This window comes from Melanotaenia boesemani, chromosome 11, assembly GCF_017639745.1.
Source record: "Melanotaenia boesemani isolate fMelBoe1 chromosome 11, fMelBoe1.pri, whole genome shotgun sequence".
Classification (NCBI taxonomy): domain Eukaryota; kingdom Metazoa; phylum Chordata; class Actinopteri; order Atheriniformes; family Melanotaeniidae; genus Melanotaenia; species Melanotaenia boesemani.
This window is the reverse complement of record NC_055692.1, coordinates 33,848,052-33,864,406: the sequence shown is the minus strand read 5'-3', so window position 1 is coordinate 33,864,406 and position 16,355 is coordinate 33,848,052. Positions and strand designations below refer to the sequence as shown.

At 43.6% G+C, this 16,355-nt stretch overlaps 2 protein-coding genes across 3 annotated transcripts in view; both read left to right on the top strand.

Annotated features, from left to right (window-relative positions):
• Nucleotides 1-79: 79 nt before the first annotated feature.
• phf19 (PHD finger protein 19) lies at nt 80-11,462 on the top strand. Of its 2 annotated transcripts, none has more exons than XM_041998299.1 (14): nt 80-295; nt 701-883; nt 972-1,053; nt 4,273-4,386; nt 4,493-4,587; nt 4,683-4,831; nt 4,922-5,017; nt 5,094-5,283; nt 5,564-5,631; nt 5,704-5,844; nt 9,235-9,295; nt 9,378-9,463; nt 9,542-9,628; nt 9,703-11,462. In XM_041998299.1, the coding sequence occupies exons 2-14, from the start codon at nt 701-703 to the stop codon at nt 10,046-10,048; spliced, it is 1,698 nt and encodes a 565-aa protein (XP_041854233.1). In that variant the 5' UTR covers nt 80-295; the 3' UTR covers nt 10,049-11,462. The 2 variants fall into 2 exon arrangements, with proteins under 2 accessions (XP_041854233.1, XP_041854231.1); XM_041998297.1 differs by having other exon boundaries at nt 9,539-9,628.
• A 2,941-nt stretch (nt 11,463-14,403) lies between these two features.
• Nucleotides 14,404-16,355, top strand: part of LOC121649531 (disabled homolog 2-interacting protein-like) — a 37,355-nt gene continuing 35,403 nt past the window's right edge. Inside the window, exon 1 of the mRNA XM_042000437.1 lies at nt 14,404-14,442. Coding sequence (XP_041856371.1) covers nt 14,425-14,442 — 18 coding nt within the window. The 5' untranslated portion in view covers nt 14,404-14,424. The remainder of the gene's footprint in view (nt 14,443-16,355) is intronic.

Sequence of the window (16,355 nt, the reverse complement as noted above, 5' to 3'; positions counted from 1 at the left end):
TTGTAGTTCCTGTACCAACGTAATGACGAGGTTACGCACGCGACTTAAAAAAAAAAGACGCTGTGATTCGCGGGAAAAAGAAAAAATGGCGACGGTGTGAGTTTGAAGTTTAGCGGCGCGAAACTGAAGCAGAGAAACACAGGGACAGACTGGAGGACAGGAGGACCGGAGGACCGGAGACGCAGGCTGCTAGTCCCGGTTCAGTCCATCTCCCTCTTGTCTGTTGGTGGACTGTGTGCGGTTCCACGCGACTAAAGAGCGGGACGGAGAAGAGACCCAGTCCGGATCAGCGGAGGTGAGACGGCTCGCTTTCAACTTAACTCGTTTGCTTTAACACGTCAGTTCAACGTGCCGGTTTTACAGGGTTAAGTCTTTTTCTAGAGTGGTAAGATAGATTGTTGACAGTTTTTTATGGGTCGTTTCTAATTGGGTTATATCAGTGAGTTCATGGAGACTGTTCAGTCAGTGAGAAATGAATGGAAGTAACGGAGCTGTTAAACCAGTACAAGCTGAGATTCCGGATCGTTAATCTGTGTGATCGGGCCAGGGTGTGGTAGTTAATGTGGTTAGTTGGTAAGTTAACGGTATATGATGAAAGGATGTGCGCATGCTCTGACAGTCAGAAACCCCCTGACAGTTCAGAAATAAACCACAGCCACAGTGTGTCCGTTAGTCTAAATGACTGCTACTCTCTCTGCAGATGTTTGACGACCTGATTGAAGCCATCTGTGGTCTGGAGCCTGAGGTGTCCCCCGGGAACGGGGCATCATACCAGAGAAGAATCCCAGAGGAAGATGGGGGGGTTGAGTCCGGTCTGAGCGTGGGGCAGTTTGTCCTCTGTCATTGGTCAGATGGATTATACTATCTGGGCAAGATACAGAGGGTGAGGCACTGGTTACCTGCTCAGGTGAACACTGCACACAGTCATCCATACTGGGTATGCTGAGTCTGTGTATTCTGTTTGGTTTCAGGTGAGCCCCCCCAGGCAGAGCTGCTTTGTCACATTTGAGGACAACTCCAAGTTCTGGGTCCTCTGGAAAGACATCCAACACGGTGAGACACAGACCATTTCTGTAAGTGAAACAAGTGAACTTTATTTTCATATATTTAAAAAAAGGGGGACTTAATGCTGTGTTTAAGGTGCACCTGTTCATTCTGAAATCAACATCCCTCTGGACGTTACAGCCTGTGAAACTTGTGGTAGCCTATTGGTTACAGAGGTGGGCTTGGGTCTGAAGAATCTGGGGTCAAGTCCCCAGACTGGCAACAGAAGTGAACCACTGAGGTCACCTGGACAAGACCTTAACCCCCTAACTGCTCCCTGGGCGCTGTTCTTGGCATGCATTAGCTGGTGTTGGCAAGTGGAAGCAGGTGTTTACAGGTATTAGTGAGTGTTGGTAGATATTAGCAGGTGTTTACAGGCAGTGCACCCCTGTCCATTATCCAGGACCCCTAACACCCCACCATTAAAATGTACAGAGCTTAAAGTACCAGCAGTTTTTTGCTGTGAAGAGAAAAAAGGAGAGATAAATAGATAGGAACAATGACAAATAAAGCTTCTAAAAAGATATTTTTAAAAAGTGTTTTCAAATTTCCAAAATATTTTTTAGTCTAGAACAATGTCCCATTTGTTAAATAGCATTTCAAAGTGGTTAAATAATTTGTTTTTACTGTGTTTGTAAATTTTCTGCATAAAAAATGTCAGATGGTTAATTACAAATATATATATATTTTCTTATGACTGGCAAGTGTCCCTTAGAGTCTCTACAGTGAGCAATACCGTATTATTTTGTGGTTATGTTTTGTATGTAGAATCATTTAAGATTATTGCATTCTAATTGTCAAATATTTCCTTATTTCAGCCTCCAATTTTACATTTAAAGACAAAAAAGTAATTTATAAATATACAAATAAGTGCATTCAGTACAACAGCTTTTCCCACCATAGTTGTCAACCCTTGTTTCACTTTGACCTGTTATTTATTGGTTTAAATTGATATTTTACTTGGTCGCACTACCTGACAATTATCGGTTGTGCCACCGCACTAAATTAGTAAAGACAAGAAATATGCTGAGTAATTGCATTTTTATTCATTTCAAATACAAAACAATGCTTAGTCAATAGTCCAACAGATGATAGAAACAACAGGTTAAATCAATTTTAATTTTAATTTAATACTTCTAAATCCCTGCGATAGACTGGTGACCTGCCCAGGTGTACCTGCCTCTCACCTAATAATTGCTGGGATATGCTCCAGCTTCCCCAAGACTCTGAACTGGATTAAGCGGAATAAAAAATGGATGGATAGACGTCCAAATTCAATTAATCAAAAGTATGGCAAGAGTCATTGTAAGTGAGATGAAGCACTAATCACATACTAAATGAAAATAATTGTGTTTTAACATTAAAAGCTGTGATTAACAAATATTTCAAAACATTTTGAAATGTTTTTTCAACAGGGGTTCAGGTAGAGACCCCATTTCAGGTGTATGTAAAGGAGTCCCAGTCTGCAGGAGTCAGCTGTGTGCCGTGAATTAAGAGGTTCTGGCTCTGAGACCACTTTGAGGACATCGGTTGTGTAGTAAAAAATTATATCAGCAGGATGGAGTCATAGGAAGTTATTATTTCGTCCCAACTGCTGCATGTACCTGAAGTACTTTTCAGTGAAAGTCAGCCATGAATGAGTTTACCCACCATCTACATCAGGGGTGCCCAAGTCCGGTCCTCAAGATCTACCATCCTGCAACTTTTAGATGCAACCCTTCTCCAACACACCTGAATCAAATGACTGGCTCGTTACCAGGCCTCTGCAGCGCTGAATGACATGCAGATGACATCTGATTCAAGTGTGTTGGAGAAGGGTTGCATCTAAAAGTTGCAGGATGGTAGATCTCGAGGACCGAACTTGGGCACCCCTGATCTACATTTACCCACATGGATAAAATTCACCAGTCACTGAACATGTGAAAACCTAAAAAAAGTCTCTTGGACCTTCAGCCTAAATTAAACAGGAAGTCAGCCATTTTTTAGGTAATTTTTGCCCGTTGTATTGAATTTTAATGAGGTTAAAGGGCGTGGCCATGGCAGATGGCCAATTTCAATATCACACCATGATGCCATAAATCTTTATAAATCACTCAAATTTATCAGATCACTATCAAACTGACAGTGCTTAATCAGGGTAAGACCCAGAAGAGATCCATATACCCAATTTCCAGGCCATACTTGGCCCCGCCCACTTCCAACAGGAAGTGACTTCTTGAATACTGTAGGGTCCTGCTCCTATATGATTAATCCCACACCCAGCCCAGTTCTACCTTCAATAATTCCCTGTCTCCTTCACTGAAGACTTTCTTTTTGATGTTTAGCTGCATTTTCAGGTCACTGGTGATCCTGGGTTTGTTACTGGGGAAATATCTCAGCTTTTATTGGGCTGATTAGTAGCTAGATGTTAGCTGCTGTTGGTAGGTATTAGGAGGTGGTTGTAGATGTTAGCAATTGTTAGCTAATATTGGCAGGTGTTGGCAAGCATGAGGAGATGTTAGGTGAGGTTAGCAGGTATTAGCGGATGCGAGCTGGTATTAGGGGATGCGAGCTGGTATTAGCGGATGCGAGCTGGTATTAGCGGATGCGAGCTGGTATTAGCGGATGCGAGCAGGTATTAGAGGATGCGAGCTGGTATTAGCGGATGCGAGCTAGTATTAGCGGATGCGAGCTGGTATTAGCTGATGCGAGCTGGTATTAGCGGATGTGAGCTGGTTTTAGCTGATGCGAGCTGGTATTAGCGGATGTGAGCTGATATTAGCGGAAGCGAGCTGGTATTGGCGGATGCGAGCTGGTATTAGCGGATGCGAGCTGGTATTAGAGGAAGCGAGCTGGTATTAGCGGATGCGAGCTGGTATTAGCGGAAGCGAGCTGGTAGTAGCGGATGCGAGCTGGTATTAGCGGATGCGAGCTGGTATTAGCGGAAGCGAGCTGGTATTAGCGGATGCGAGCTGGTATTAGCGGAAGCGAGCTGGTATTAGCGGAAGCGAGCTGGTATTAGCGGAAGCGAGCTGGTATTAGCGGAAGCGAGCTGGTATTAGCGAATGCGAGCTGGTATTAGAGGAAGCGAGCTGGTATTAGCGGATGCGAGCAGGTTTTAGCGGTCATTAGCAGGTGTTTTGACTAGTGTGAAAGTAGATGAGGAGACACTTTGAACACACAACATGAAATTCCTGTCTGACATTTCTTTTTCCTTTATCCTTCTGTTCCTGTCCAATCACACTGCAGCCGGAGTGCCAGGGGAGGAGCCTCGCTGCTCTGTGTGTCGAGAGGCGGAGCAAAACTCAGACAGCCAATCAAAGATCAACAATCAAATCCTGATTTGTGGGAAATGTGGAATTGGTAAGTGAGCCTTTGATCCAGCTCTATTTCTCATGGATTCATAACAGTTACAGTAAACCTGATGATGATGTCACCCTGTGTGTGTGTGCATGTTTGTGTGTGTCAGGCTTCCACCAGCTGTGCCATGTTCCTCCAGTAGAGGGCAGCAGCAGTCTGAGTCCATGGTTCTGCCGACGTTGTGTTTTCGCTCTGGCTGTTCGGGTACCCACCCAATTCTTCTTCTTCTTTATTATATATCCATCAATAATCATTTAGTCCAGCAGACCAACCTGATTTATCTCCTTGTCTCTCTACAGAAAGGCGGCGCCCTGAAAAAAGGTCCAATAGCCAAAGCTCTGTCCGCCATGAAGCAGGTTCTGCTGTATGACCTGGAATCTCTGGACTGGGACTCTCAGCACCGGACCAATCAGCAGCAGTGTTACTGTTACTGTGGCGGCCCTGGAGAGTAAGACCAACCAACCAGACACTCAAAGGGGTTCAGCCCGGTCCAGGTGTTGACTGATGATGATGATGATGATGATGTGTGTGTGTGCAGGTGGTACCTAAAGATGCTGCAGTGTTTCAGGTGTCACCAGTGGTTCCATGAGGCCTGCACACAGGTTCTGCAGGAGTCCATGATGTTTGGGGACAGGTGAGACTTTCAGGTTCTCCTCGTCCTGTTCAGTTCTGGATCTGTGATGAATTCTGATAATTCTGTCCGTCTTCAGGTTCTACCTCTTCCTGTGTGCGGTGTGTAACAAAGGGTCAGAGTACGTCCGCCGTCTGTCTCTCAGGTGGGTCGATGTGGTCCACTTGGTTCTGTATAACCTGTCCGTCAGCAGTAAGAAGAAATACTTCGAGCTGGACGAGATTCTGGCCTTCGTCTCAGCCAACTGGGACCACTTACAGCTTGGAAAGGTAACAGAATTATCTGATCCACACTGTACTGGGCTGAATCAAACATTCTGAACTGGACCAGACTGGAGTTAGCAACATGAAGTGCAAAATGAACCAGAATGAATCACTGTTATTTATTAACAGAACCAGACTGAGCTGAACCAGGCTAAATCGAGTTAGACTGCTCCATGCCAAACCAGGCTGAGCCAGACTAAATACAATCAGACCGTTCTAAGCCAAACCAGGTTGATTGATTTTATGTAAATGTTTCCTCCTAAATTTGCTGTTTGTGTTGGTTCAGCTGTCGAACACTCCACCTGCAGAGAGGGGGCAGCACCTGCTGGACGCTCTGAATAAATACAAGAGCAAGTAAGAAACATACATCACAGACGCTTTTTATGTGTCTCTTGGGAACTTTCACAAAACTAAAGGTGTTTTCAGGTTTCTCTGTGGGAAGGAGATTAAGAAGAGGAAGTGCATCTTTCGCCTGAGGACACGAGTCCCTCCCAACCCTTCCACCAAGCTCTTTCCTGAGCGTGCTCACAATGATGGCGGGCATGGTCGCAAGAAAGCCTTGGCCAGGTAGCTCTTGTGATTTGTCAGTTCATAACTTTGCATAGTCCTAAAATACAACTCCGTCCCAGTTTCTAGTCCTAAAAGCTGACAGTGTACCAGTTTATAGACATAAAGCCTGCTTGTGTTCCAGTTTGTAGTCCTAAAACCTGACATTGTTCCAGATCAGGGCCAGAGTGGAACTAGTTTTCAGACCAGGATTTTTATATTTAAAGGCGGATTTATACTCGAGTGGTGTCTGCGTGCGGTCGGTTACGGTGTAGCGGACGCTGGTGAGTTTGATCTCTTCACTCGAGCGTAGGGGGAACGTGTTTTTTTTGTGTCGTGTTGCAGTTTCTCCTCCTGTCTTAAGGTGGCAGCAGGGGTGGTATCGGCCTCTAGTTTTTATTGTGAAAATAAAGACATTAAAAGCCTAATTTCCTATATTAATGCACTAGATTACAAAAACATTGAATTAAATTAGATTCCATGATTTCACACCTCTGTTATGAAAGGACTGACCTGCAGCAGGTGCAGAAGCTAAACACACAGAGCAACAGCGACTGTTATCACCCACATCTCAAGAGACCAAACTAAAGTCCAAGATTTATCTTAAAATGAAGGCAACTTATGTTTCACACCTTTTACTCATTACCTCTTCACTCTTCTTCCATCTATACGTCCTGTTTCCTCACCTGTCTCTTCATCCACCGGACATCAAAGAGAAATTCTGTCATATACACAAATATAAAGAAAATATGATTTAGATTTAGAAATACACATCAACTGTAGTGAGACTGCAATTCTGATGTTTTCTATGTTAAATGGACTCTATAGAGACCTCTGGAATAACTAAACATCTCTGTGTGGTCAGTAGCTACACTGGGTGGACTAAACAACACCGGGTCGTGCACCTCAGCATCTATTTATCCCTACATTCATAATTATTCAACCATTAGGCAATATTAGACTTGTTGATGTTATTCTCCATCGTATTTATTAAATATTGTTCTGTCTTTTTTCTTTAAAAGCTCACAGTGGCAGTGGCTTTATTCCCAGTATGGAGTAGTTTAATGACACCTGGTCTGAGTAATGGTCTACTCTGCAGGTAATCTTACCTGAATGAATCTAGGCATGTGGAATTGAACAGTTATTTATTGTAACATTTACCACTTATTTCATAACCATAGTTATTACTGCACAAAAACAACAGAGGACGTCTTAGTTTTAAGAATGCAGGAAACTTCTGTTGATTAAACATCTGCACAAAAACTTAAACCAGCAGAAAACAGATGTCAATCATTTCTCAAAAGCCAGCGACAGTTTGCACATTTTCTCCCGCCTGTTGTGCCGACGAACTCGGAGTAGCGTCTGTCCTCCCTGGCAGCACCTGTGCTTCTCTCCTCTTTAGTTCACTTCACCTTAACCTCATCACCTCTGCTTCCGTGTTATGACGGATTCTCAGGTTTGTGGTCATCACACATAAAACTGAGCATCATTGCTGTTTGTCAAGCTGAAATGTCTCCACTCATCACTGCGTGTTGCAGTGAATGAACCGCGTGATGTGACGCAACACTGCGCCTTGTTTTGTATATGCCTATGGTAGGCGGAAGAAGAAGTAGTTCCTACCTATCCTGAAAGTTTAGTTATATAAATGTTGGTATGGACCATTCTCACCCATCTTACTGTTGGTTTATGCTGCCACGCTAGGTGGTAAAAAGCTAGCTGGGACCCTGCTCCCGCTGTAGTGACTATTAACTGTTTCTCGTGAGGGATGGTGCTAGTGGATTTAACACTTTCTAAACCAGTTCAGCAGTTATGGGCTCGACACCCGGGAGGCGACCAGCGACAGCAGCAGTGCCGCGCATCACGCTCTCAGGTTGCTTTTCTCCAAGAAATTTGATTGGTTATGATATTGGAGGAAATTTTGACATTTTCAAAGCCGTTCATGACAGACCAGACAGGAAGGATGAAAACTCAGAAGATTTTGCTGGAATTGACAGCCCTGGGTTCATCCTATTTTTCAAACTAGGAAACAGCACGGTGAATGTGATTTGATGGCGGACCTCAAGGCTGATCCAGATAGATATAGGATCTGCGTTAGGACAAATTCGCCCTGCTGTCACATGGCGGCCTTTTTATGTACATCTCTATAATCTTTGTGTGAAGTCTGGCAAAGTCAGGCACGGCTAGAATGATCTGCTCCTCCATGTTGAAAGTGTTTGCAGACTGCACTGTCTAGCCTGCTCTCAGCTCATTGGTCAGTCAGTTAAACCCTTGCTGGTTTACATAAAACATGACTTACGTATGAACTTCTTATTTGACTGTCCTCCTCGTTACACATGAACTTTTTTGTCAAACGAACAAGAATATCTGTTCAAGAATTAAACAAATGAAAAAGACCATTTTTAAAAACTTTAATTTGTTCTCTTTTTTGCTTGCTGTCATTTTTCAAGCTTTTCCAGATCATCCTTAGTCTTCTTTTTTCAGGAGTGCAGACAAGCAAAGATGGACGGGACATAGGCTGGGGACAACGGGTTGTTGCACTTTTTCCTAAAGGAAGACAAAGTTAGCCTGAATTACATGTCCATTAACAACAGACTAACGTCTGGTCCTGGGGCGCAATAACTTGAAATCCCTGCAGTTTTCTGCATCCTAGCAAAGTATTCTTTAATTTATTATAAATAAATATATTCAAAGTTAGAGCAACCCACCAAAAGTAGATTTGGAAAGAATACGACACAGAATCTTTGATAAACTTGCCACCAACATAGTGCTGCTACGCAACTGAGAGCTTTCTGACAGATTCCAGTTATCTGGTTTCATGGCAGCAACACTTTCAGCCCGTCGTTCAGTCAGCAGGCAGTCTGGAAAATAAAATCCCATTCTTGGGATGTTGATTGGAACATCCAAAGGCACAGCACGGATGTACCTTTATGTGTTTGTTTTTTTTACATTTAAAAGCTAGCTGTAGACCGGAGCCCCGTAGCAGTACGCCTGCTTTGTTTATCTTTTTGCCACCCACAAATGTTGCCGACGTGTAAGTCCTGTGATCAGTGAGGAAAGCTGAGGATGGTCTGTAGGAGGAATAGAAATTTCAGTATTGATCCGCACATCACTACTAATTGTTCTTCTCAGATAACTACTATTGATGTCTTTTTCCTCAACGTGTTGGCTTTGACCCGATGAACTGGGCACATGCGACATAAGAAATATTTCAGACTTTAGTGAAAGACAGCTCCTCTTTGGCTTTATCCCATATCGATTTTCATAATCATCTCTGATTCCTCAGAACGTCTGATTGCTGTAGCCTGTCATTGAAGTGCTGCAGGAAGGTGGCAGAACCAGTGGGCGGTCTTTTTGATCTGGACCTGGTGGTCTAAATGAATCCTAACTCAGTGTTTATGTGTTCGTGTGCAGCAGTTCAGCTGAGAGGAAGAAGAAAAAGTCTAAGTGGCTTCTGGAGGATGCCATTCCTACTGTAAGATTCTTCTCTTTTGTAAACAAAGTTGTACATGTGGAGGCTCATCCATTGTTAACCTGGGTCATCTGATCGTTTGTAGAATGAGCTGTCCTGCAGTTGGACCTCCAACCACCACATGGCCAACATCTTTGACTTTACTCTGGATGAGCTACAGAGCCTCAAGAGGTGAGATCAATAGTGAGATCAAAACATCGATCAGTTCCAGCAGGCTGCATATGTAATGTTGCTGCTCTTCTGCAGCAGTTCCAGTAGAGCCGTTAGTATTGATCAGGACTCTACTGACGCCTCCACCTCCGGTTCAGCTACAACCAGCGCTTCCTACCACTTCAGGTAAGCTGTCCTCCATCTTCCTGCTCCTCCGGCTATGGAGGGACCATCTGATTGTCTCTGACCTCTGTCCTCAGAAAGAGGGTTGGCAGCAGGAAGAGGAAATTACCCAGCAACAGCTACTCTCAGTGGGCGAATCACTGTGAGGCAGGGGAGGAGCTTGGAGGGGAGGGGCCATCTGAGATCAATGAGGACCCAGCTGCTGCAGGCCACACCCACTTGTCTACAGATTCCTCTCACTTCTTCTCTGACTCCTCCCAGATCCCCTCAGACTCCTCCCACCTCCACTCCTCGATCTCGTCGTATTTTGGAGTGGCAGGCAGACTGACCAATGGGGAGAGATACCAGGTGTTGGCCCGCCGTGTCACCGCTCAGGGGACGGTCCAGTACCTGCTGGAGTGGGAGGGAACAACACCTTATTAGGACATTAACATGGTCACAGAGTTAGGGTGTGTGAGAAGATTTGATTCCACTTCATCCACACTCATCTGATCAGCTGGTCGTTGGTTAAGATCGCTCAGGTCAGGTGGGTCAGAGGTACTTTTTTTTTTTTTTTTTTTAAAGACAAAAAAAAAAATGTTGCTTAGCAACAGTGGTCTAGTGACTAAGGTTGTTCTTGGATCCCAGTTACCATAAAACCTGATGCACTGTATCAGACATGGTTGGATGGCAGGGTGATAACCTTAAAACCTGTGGGACCCATGTCCCTGTGAAAGTGTCCCTGTAACACACTTGTAAAACACAAGTGTCCCCGTAAAATACCTCCGTCTCTTCAAAACACCTCTTTAGTGTCCCCATAAGCACTTGCCTGACCTGTTTTTAATACCTGCATGTGCTTCCATTTAAAACAGCCTTTATCTGTCCTTGTAAAACATCTGGCCTGATAAATATGCCACAGTTAATGGATTCATCTCCATGAGCACTTAACTGACATGTTTTTATAAAATATCTGTATTATTAAAGACATTCCTATAAACACCATAAACTCCTGACCTGTGTAACTTTAAAATAATATAAAGCCTATCAAGCCTATCTTGTGTCCCTATGCCAGTTGTCCCTGCCAACATTTCTCTGATCTGTGTAGCTGTATATACATGTCAGGTTTTCACAGGTGAGTGTGGATGGATCAGCTGATCACACACCTGTACAGACAGTATTTAGTGGAAACAAGAATTCAGCCAAAGACTCGGTTGGCAGCGATGTTTAGTGTTTTAGTCCGTTATCTCAGTGTTACTGTTCAGGATGACTGTAGGAGGACTTCTTTGTTTTCTAATGACAAACCAAACAGTTTCTTTTTCTATGATTTCTTCAACAGTCAGTCCTTCTGTAATGTCCTGTTGCACCCCCAGCTGTCAAACAGCACTCTGTCTCACCTGTACTCACAGAAGTATGTGAATATGTTTACCTGTGAAGCTTTAGCCACACCTGTTGTAAATGCCCTGCCCCCTCGTTACATGACATTACCTGAAGAACACCTGCTCAGGTGTAGATCCCTCTGTGTCCCAGCTCGTCTTGCACTTGTCTCATTCGGTATCTATGCAATCATGATAAACTGATAATCAGAGGGATTGATTGGTGGTGTTACAGGTTAGCTTAAAGCTAACACAGCCCATTGTTGTGAATAAGAAATGGTAACAGTGCTAACAGTCTCTGAGACGTTAAAATGTCACTCTGTCACTTTAAATCTGCAGCTCCTCCTTGCTGCCATGGTAACCATGCTCTTTTCCCATTGGCCAGCTGGATGGTTGTTTTGATCATGTGACTGTATGTTTGTCTTTTTTCTGACCAACCAGCTCTCAGCTTTTTCTGGAATAAAAGAAAAACATCTGACCTTTGACCTCTGTGTATGTATTTAAATGAATATCTCTGATTGTTCTGACTCGGTTTTAGCATCCACAGTCTGGTTCAGGTTGAGCCTTCATACAAAAGCGTGTGTGTGTGTGAGTGAGTGAGTGAGAGTGCAACAGGTGATAATCTGAGAATCTCATTAAGGTGTTAAAGATCACGTGAAGCACAGAAACCATCAGAACTCCGTCTGACTCGCGCCTGCAGACAGACGGACAGGGGAGCAGACGGACAGGTAACCTGGTCAGAATGTGAACCCAACAGAACAACAGCTTCAGCCTCCCTGTAAGTTCACGTTAGCTCTTCCTCGGGGCTTAGACGGGTGTTGGAAATCCTTGAAAAGGCTTGAATTTTAGGTGCTGAAGTTCTGGATAAATTGCCTGAAACAGTTTGAATTGTGGATTAAAAAAAACTAAACCTGATTGTTTACTTTTAATGAAGACAGCTTCGTTCATCTGAAGCCGTTTTCTTGGTCCGTGTTTTGGATTTTATGGGCATCCAACAACCAGAAAGATGGATGGAAATTGCTCACTATTCTCATGTGGGCCCTGCTAGTCCCAATTGTCCCACGGCAGTCCTCAGGAATATAATTGTTTGATTTGACATGTTTATTGTTATGTCTTTTAATGTAGACATTAACCTAATCCTTAATGACTAGAGTTTGTAGCAACCAATGATGTAGTGACGGTCGATAATGTAATAATTTTGGCCATGTTAAAGGTAATAATTGCTGACCTAGCATTCATGAAAATCAGTTGAAAATGTAAGAAGTGCATCTGATAGTGTAATGATAAATCAATAGGACTGCATTTTTTGGAAATAAAAGGTTTTTTACAGTTTTTGTGCAGTTTGTTAATAAAGTATAGTGAATGACATAGTTGTCATATTCCTTCGTCAGTACGATGCAGCATCCTCTCTTCCCTTTAAGTATGGTTGTAAGAGCCAATTTTTAAATCCTATGTTGTATGAATTTTTTTTTTAATATTTTCATTTGGGCCCTGCGATGGACTGGTAGCCTGTCCAGGGTGTACTCTTCCTCCCACCTGTTACTTGCTGGAATAGGCTCCAGCTGCCCCAGCACCCATTGAACTAAGTGGGACAGGAAATGAATGAATGAATTTTAGTTTAGATATGCAAATTCATAATTTCATTTCAGTGTCAAATTAATTTAGCACGTTTTACACATTTAAATAAAACTTCTTTCAAACTTTTCTTAAGGAAATTGTTAAAATGATTCAGAGCGCGTTTGAAATGGTACCTACTGGACTGGTAGTATAATGGCACCTTCTGCCCTCATATTTACCACCCTCTGGTGACCTTGTCCATACTATAAAATCATTAGATATAAATCAGAATTTTTTTTTTTTTTTTATCTTTTCTGGTTTAAAGGGCTTACTGTCCCTTTAACAGACAGCCCTTTAAACCAGCGAAAAAATATGAAGGTTTTCACTTTCAGAGAAGCGCTGGTAAAAGTTACATAAAATAGTCTTACAGACATCAAAGGTGCCAAAGCTTCCTGAGCAGATGGACTCTTTGGTGAACCCTGTGGCTGTAAATCAAAGACTTCTCAAAAACTGTACCTTTATTTTTATGTTCAACATCACCTTTTCTAAAATCAATTAGCAGTTGCTTTGTTTTTGTTGCGTTAAGACCAAGGACATTGTTGTTACTCCAGTCAGTGAATGCAGGCTGCTGCGATCAGACTGGATTCCCTGAAGAAGAGACAGCAGTGTCATCTGAAAATGTGGTGAAGTAGCTGTTTACCTGAGAAGACCTGCTGCTGTCCGTGAACATGACGAAGAGCAGGGAGGAGAAACAACCATTGGGGGGGGGCACTATTTTAAGTTAATGTTTTTGGACATGCATTAATGTCCGAAACATTCATCATGGATGCAGCCGACAAATCTGCAACAACTGTATGATGCAATCATGTCAATATGGAGCGAAATCTCTTCCAACACCGTGTTAAATCTATGACACCAAGAATTAAGGCAGTTCTGGTGGAAATAGGGGTTGACCTGATACTAGAAGGTGGACCTGATAAAGTGGATGATGAGTGTATGCCTAATATATATTTAAAATGAATGCATATCAAGTATAAGTTAAAATGAACAAAATTAGAGATGGAAAAACAAAAGAGACGACCAGTTGCTGTGTTTCAGCTTGAATGATTTGCAAACACCATTAATTAAACCAATAGTCTTTATCAATCAGCCTTCATCTTTGTTGTCCAGCAGCTGACAGATCAGCTGTCCAGGATGGATTCTGGTCATGTTTTCTCCATAAATCTGAACTCAGACCAGAATCCAGACTTTTCTGTCCATGTCACTGAGTTGATCTGTGTTCCCTGAAGAAAAGTCTGAACTCTCTGCAAAGTGATGCATAATCATCATCCTGAAAACTGAGCTCAGCTTCAAACATTTTGGTTGATAAACTGGGAAAATGTCAGGACTGCAGGTGTGAAGTCAGCTTCTGACTCCACCTGTTCCTCTTTCTGTGTGTTACCGTCCTCTCTTCATGTTTGTCCACCTGCATCTGTCTGTGTCTCAGGTGTTTTTTGGGCTCATAACATCTTGTTGCTATGGAGCAGCTGGTCAAACACCTATCCAGGTGTCAACACCTGGGCTGGATGAAGGTGATTGGTGAGTTGACAAGTGTCATTGCAAGTGTTATTTTCTGATTAGTTTAACAGCTGATCAGAGAACTTCAGGCTGGTAACACTTCACTTCCTGCTTGCTGTGAGAAAACACTGACTGGACAGTAACATACAGTGAAAATAAATCATAGAAATATTAGAAGTGTAGAACCTAAACGTTAGACATCTGATATGTTCGTGTCCTGATGATGTAACAGAGCTGAAGAGTGCCTCCATCCACTGGCTGTCCTGTGGGCGAAGGGCAGAGCCCGACATCTGGACCAAGATGTTCTGCATCTTGTCAGACTCACAGTTACTGATGCTGGACAACCTGGAGGTAAACACACTCACACATACTCAAGTACAGTCTCACACCGCAGACAGTGTGTGTAAGAGCGTTGTGTTGTGCTGCAGAAAACAAACGCACAAACGTTGCCACACATGGATGATCAGAGGTCTGAACTATGCTTCAGGATCAGAGTCTTAACAACGCTTCTACCAAAGATCTGGAACAGTGACTGGTCCGACCACATTTCAGCTTAGGCTCACTCCTTTGTCCTTTACACACTGAAATTTCATGTCATCCACGTGTGGGTTTCTGGGATGGGACCCAAACTTAGAATAAGAATAAATGAAAATGAGTAGTACACCTGAATTATTCCTTGATTAGAACCCCAATAAATTCCTTACAAGAACTAACAAAACAAAGATTAAGGGAAAGTAATCTGCAAAGTAAGACCAGGGGTCTCATTTCTAAAATGATGCATAGGACCCATAATAAATGTGTATGTGTGCACATGAGCCAAAAATGGCTTGCGTGAATGAACAATCAGATATATGAAACCATTCAGAACACCTGCAGGTAATTTTCCCTTCATAGATCACAGACTTGGAAATGTGCACACTTGAATCGTCCTCATTTCCCGTCCTGAACACGCCAGCTATATATGGTCAATGCAAAGCAGGACATGAATATCGTTGCATATGAAGAAGCTGCTGATCAAAGAGTGAATCAAGGCAACAAATGAGAATTAATTAATGTCACAGCTGATGAACATAAAGAAATTAGAGCTGTGATTTGTAACATAGTGACAATTGGGTGTGACATATTTAATACATTACAAGATCTTAATAATTAAACCTTTGCATTGTTGTTCAAACGCACCAAACATCCTCATTGAAGCCTTCTTGTCGGAGACGGTGGGTCAGGGTCCTCGTTTTGGGTGAGGGTAGGCTGGAGGGAGAGGAATGCAAATCAAAACATGTGCTTTGTGGATTTGGAGAAGGCGTTTGACTGTGTCCCCTGGTGGCTCCTGTGAGGGGGTGTTCCAGGACTATGGAGTGCCAGACCCGCTTGTAGGAGCTGTCCGGTCCCTGTACGACCGGTGTCAGAGCTTGGTCCACATCGCCGGCAGTAAATCAGAATAGTTTCCAGTGAGGATTGGACTCCGCCAAGGCTGCCCTTTGTCACCGATTCTGTTCATAACTTTTATGGTCAGAATTTCTAGGTGCAGCCGAGGTGTTGAGGGGATCTGGTTTGGTGGCCTCAGGATTGGGTCTTTGCTCTTTGAGGATGATGTGGTTCTGTTGGCTTCATCAGGCCGTGATCTTCAGCTCTCACTGGAGCAATTTGCAGCCGAGTGTGAAGTGGCTGGGATGAGAATCAGCACCTCCAAGACCGAGACCATGGTCCTCATGGGTGGAGTGCCTTCTCCGGATCGGGAATAAGGTCCCGCCCCAAGTGGAGGAGTTCAAGTATCTCGGGGTCTTGTTCACGAGTGAGGGAAGGATGGAGCGGGAGATCAACAAGCAGATCAGTGCCGGACGCAGCATCGGTCTGTCGTGGTGAAGAAGGAGCTGAGCCAAAAGGCAAAGCTCTTAATTTACTGGTCGATCTACGTTCCTACCCTCACCTATGGTCACGAGCTGTGGGTAGTGACCGAAAGAACAAGATCGCGAATACAAGCGGCCGAAATGAGTTTTCTCCACAGGGGGGCTGGACTCCCCCTTAGAAAATGGGTGAGAAGCTCGGTGATCCGGGAGGGGCTCAGAGTAGAGCCGCTGCTCCTCCACATTGAAAGGAGCCAAATGAGGTGGCTCAGGCATGGATGGGTGGATGGACAACTTTTGTGTGGGGAGGGTCGTACGCCACTTTCAGGCCCTGTTTGTGTGTAAAAATGGTTGTAAATGAGACTCCAGGAATGTCCTGAAAAGGAAGTAAAGAGAACAGAACATACAATGGTGTGACTC

Coding starts and splice junctions, on each gene's coding strand:
- phf19 (XM_041998297.1), top strand. CDS start 701: ATGTTTGACGACCTGATTGAAGCCATCTGTGGTCTGGAGCCTGAGGTG. Junction 5,845..9,234: donor CGCAAGAAAGCCTTGGCCAG/GTAGCTCTTGTG, acceptor GTTCGTGTGCAG/CAGTTCAGCTGAGAGGAAGA. Junction 9,629..9,702: donor AGCGCTTCCTACCACTTCAG/GTAAGCTGTCCT, acceptor CTCTGTCCTCAG/AAAGAGGGTTGGCAGCAGGA.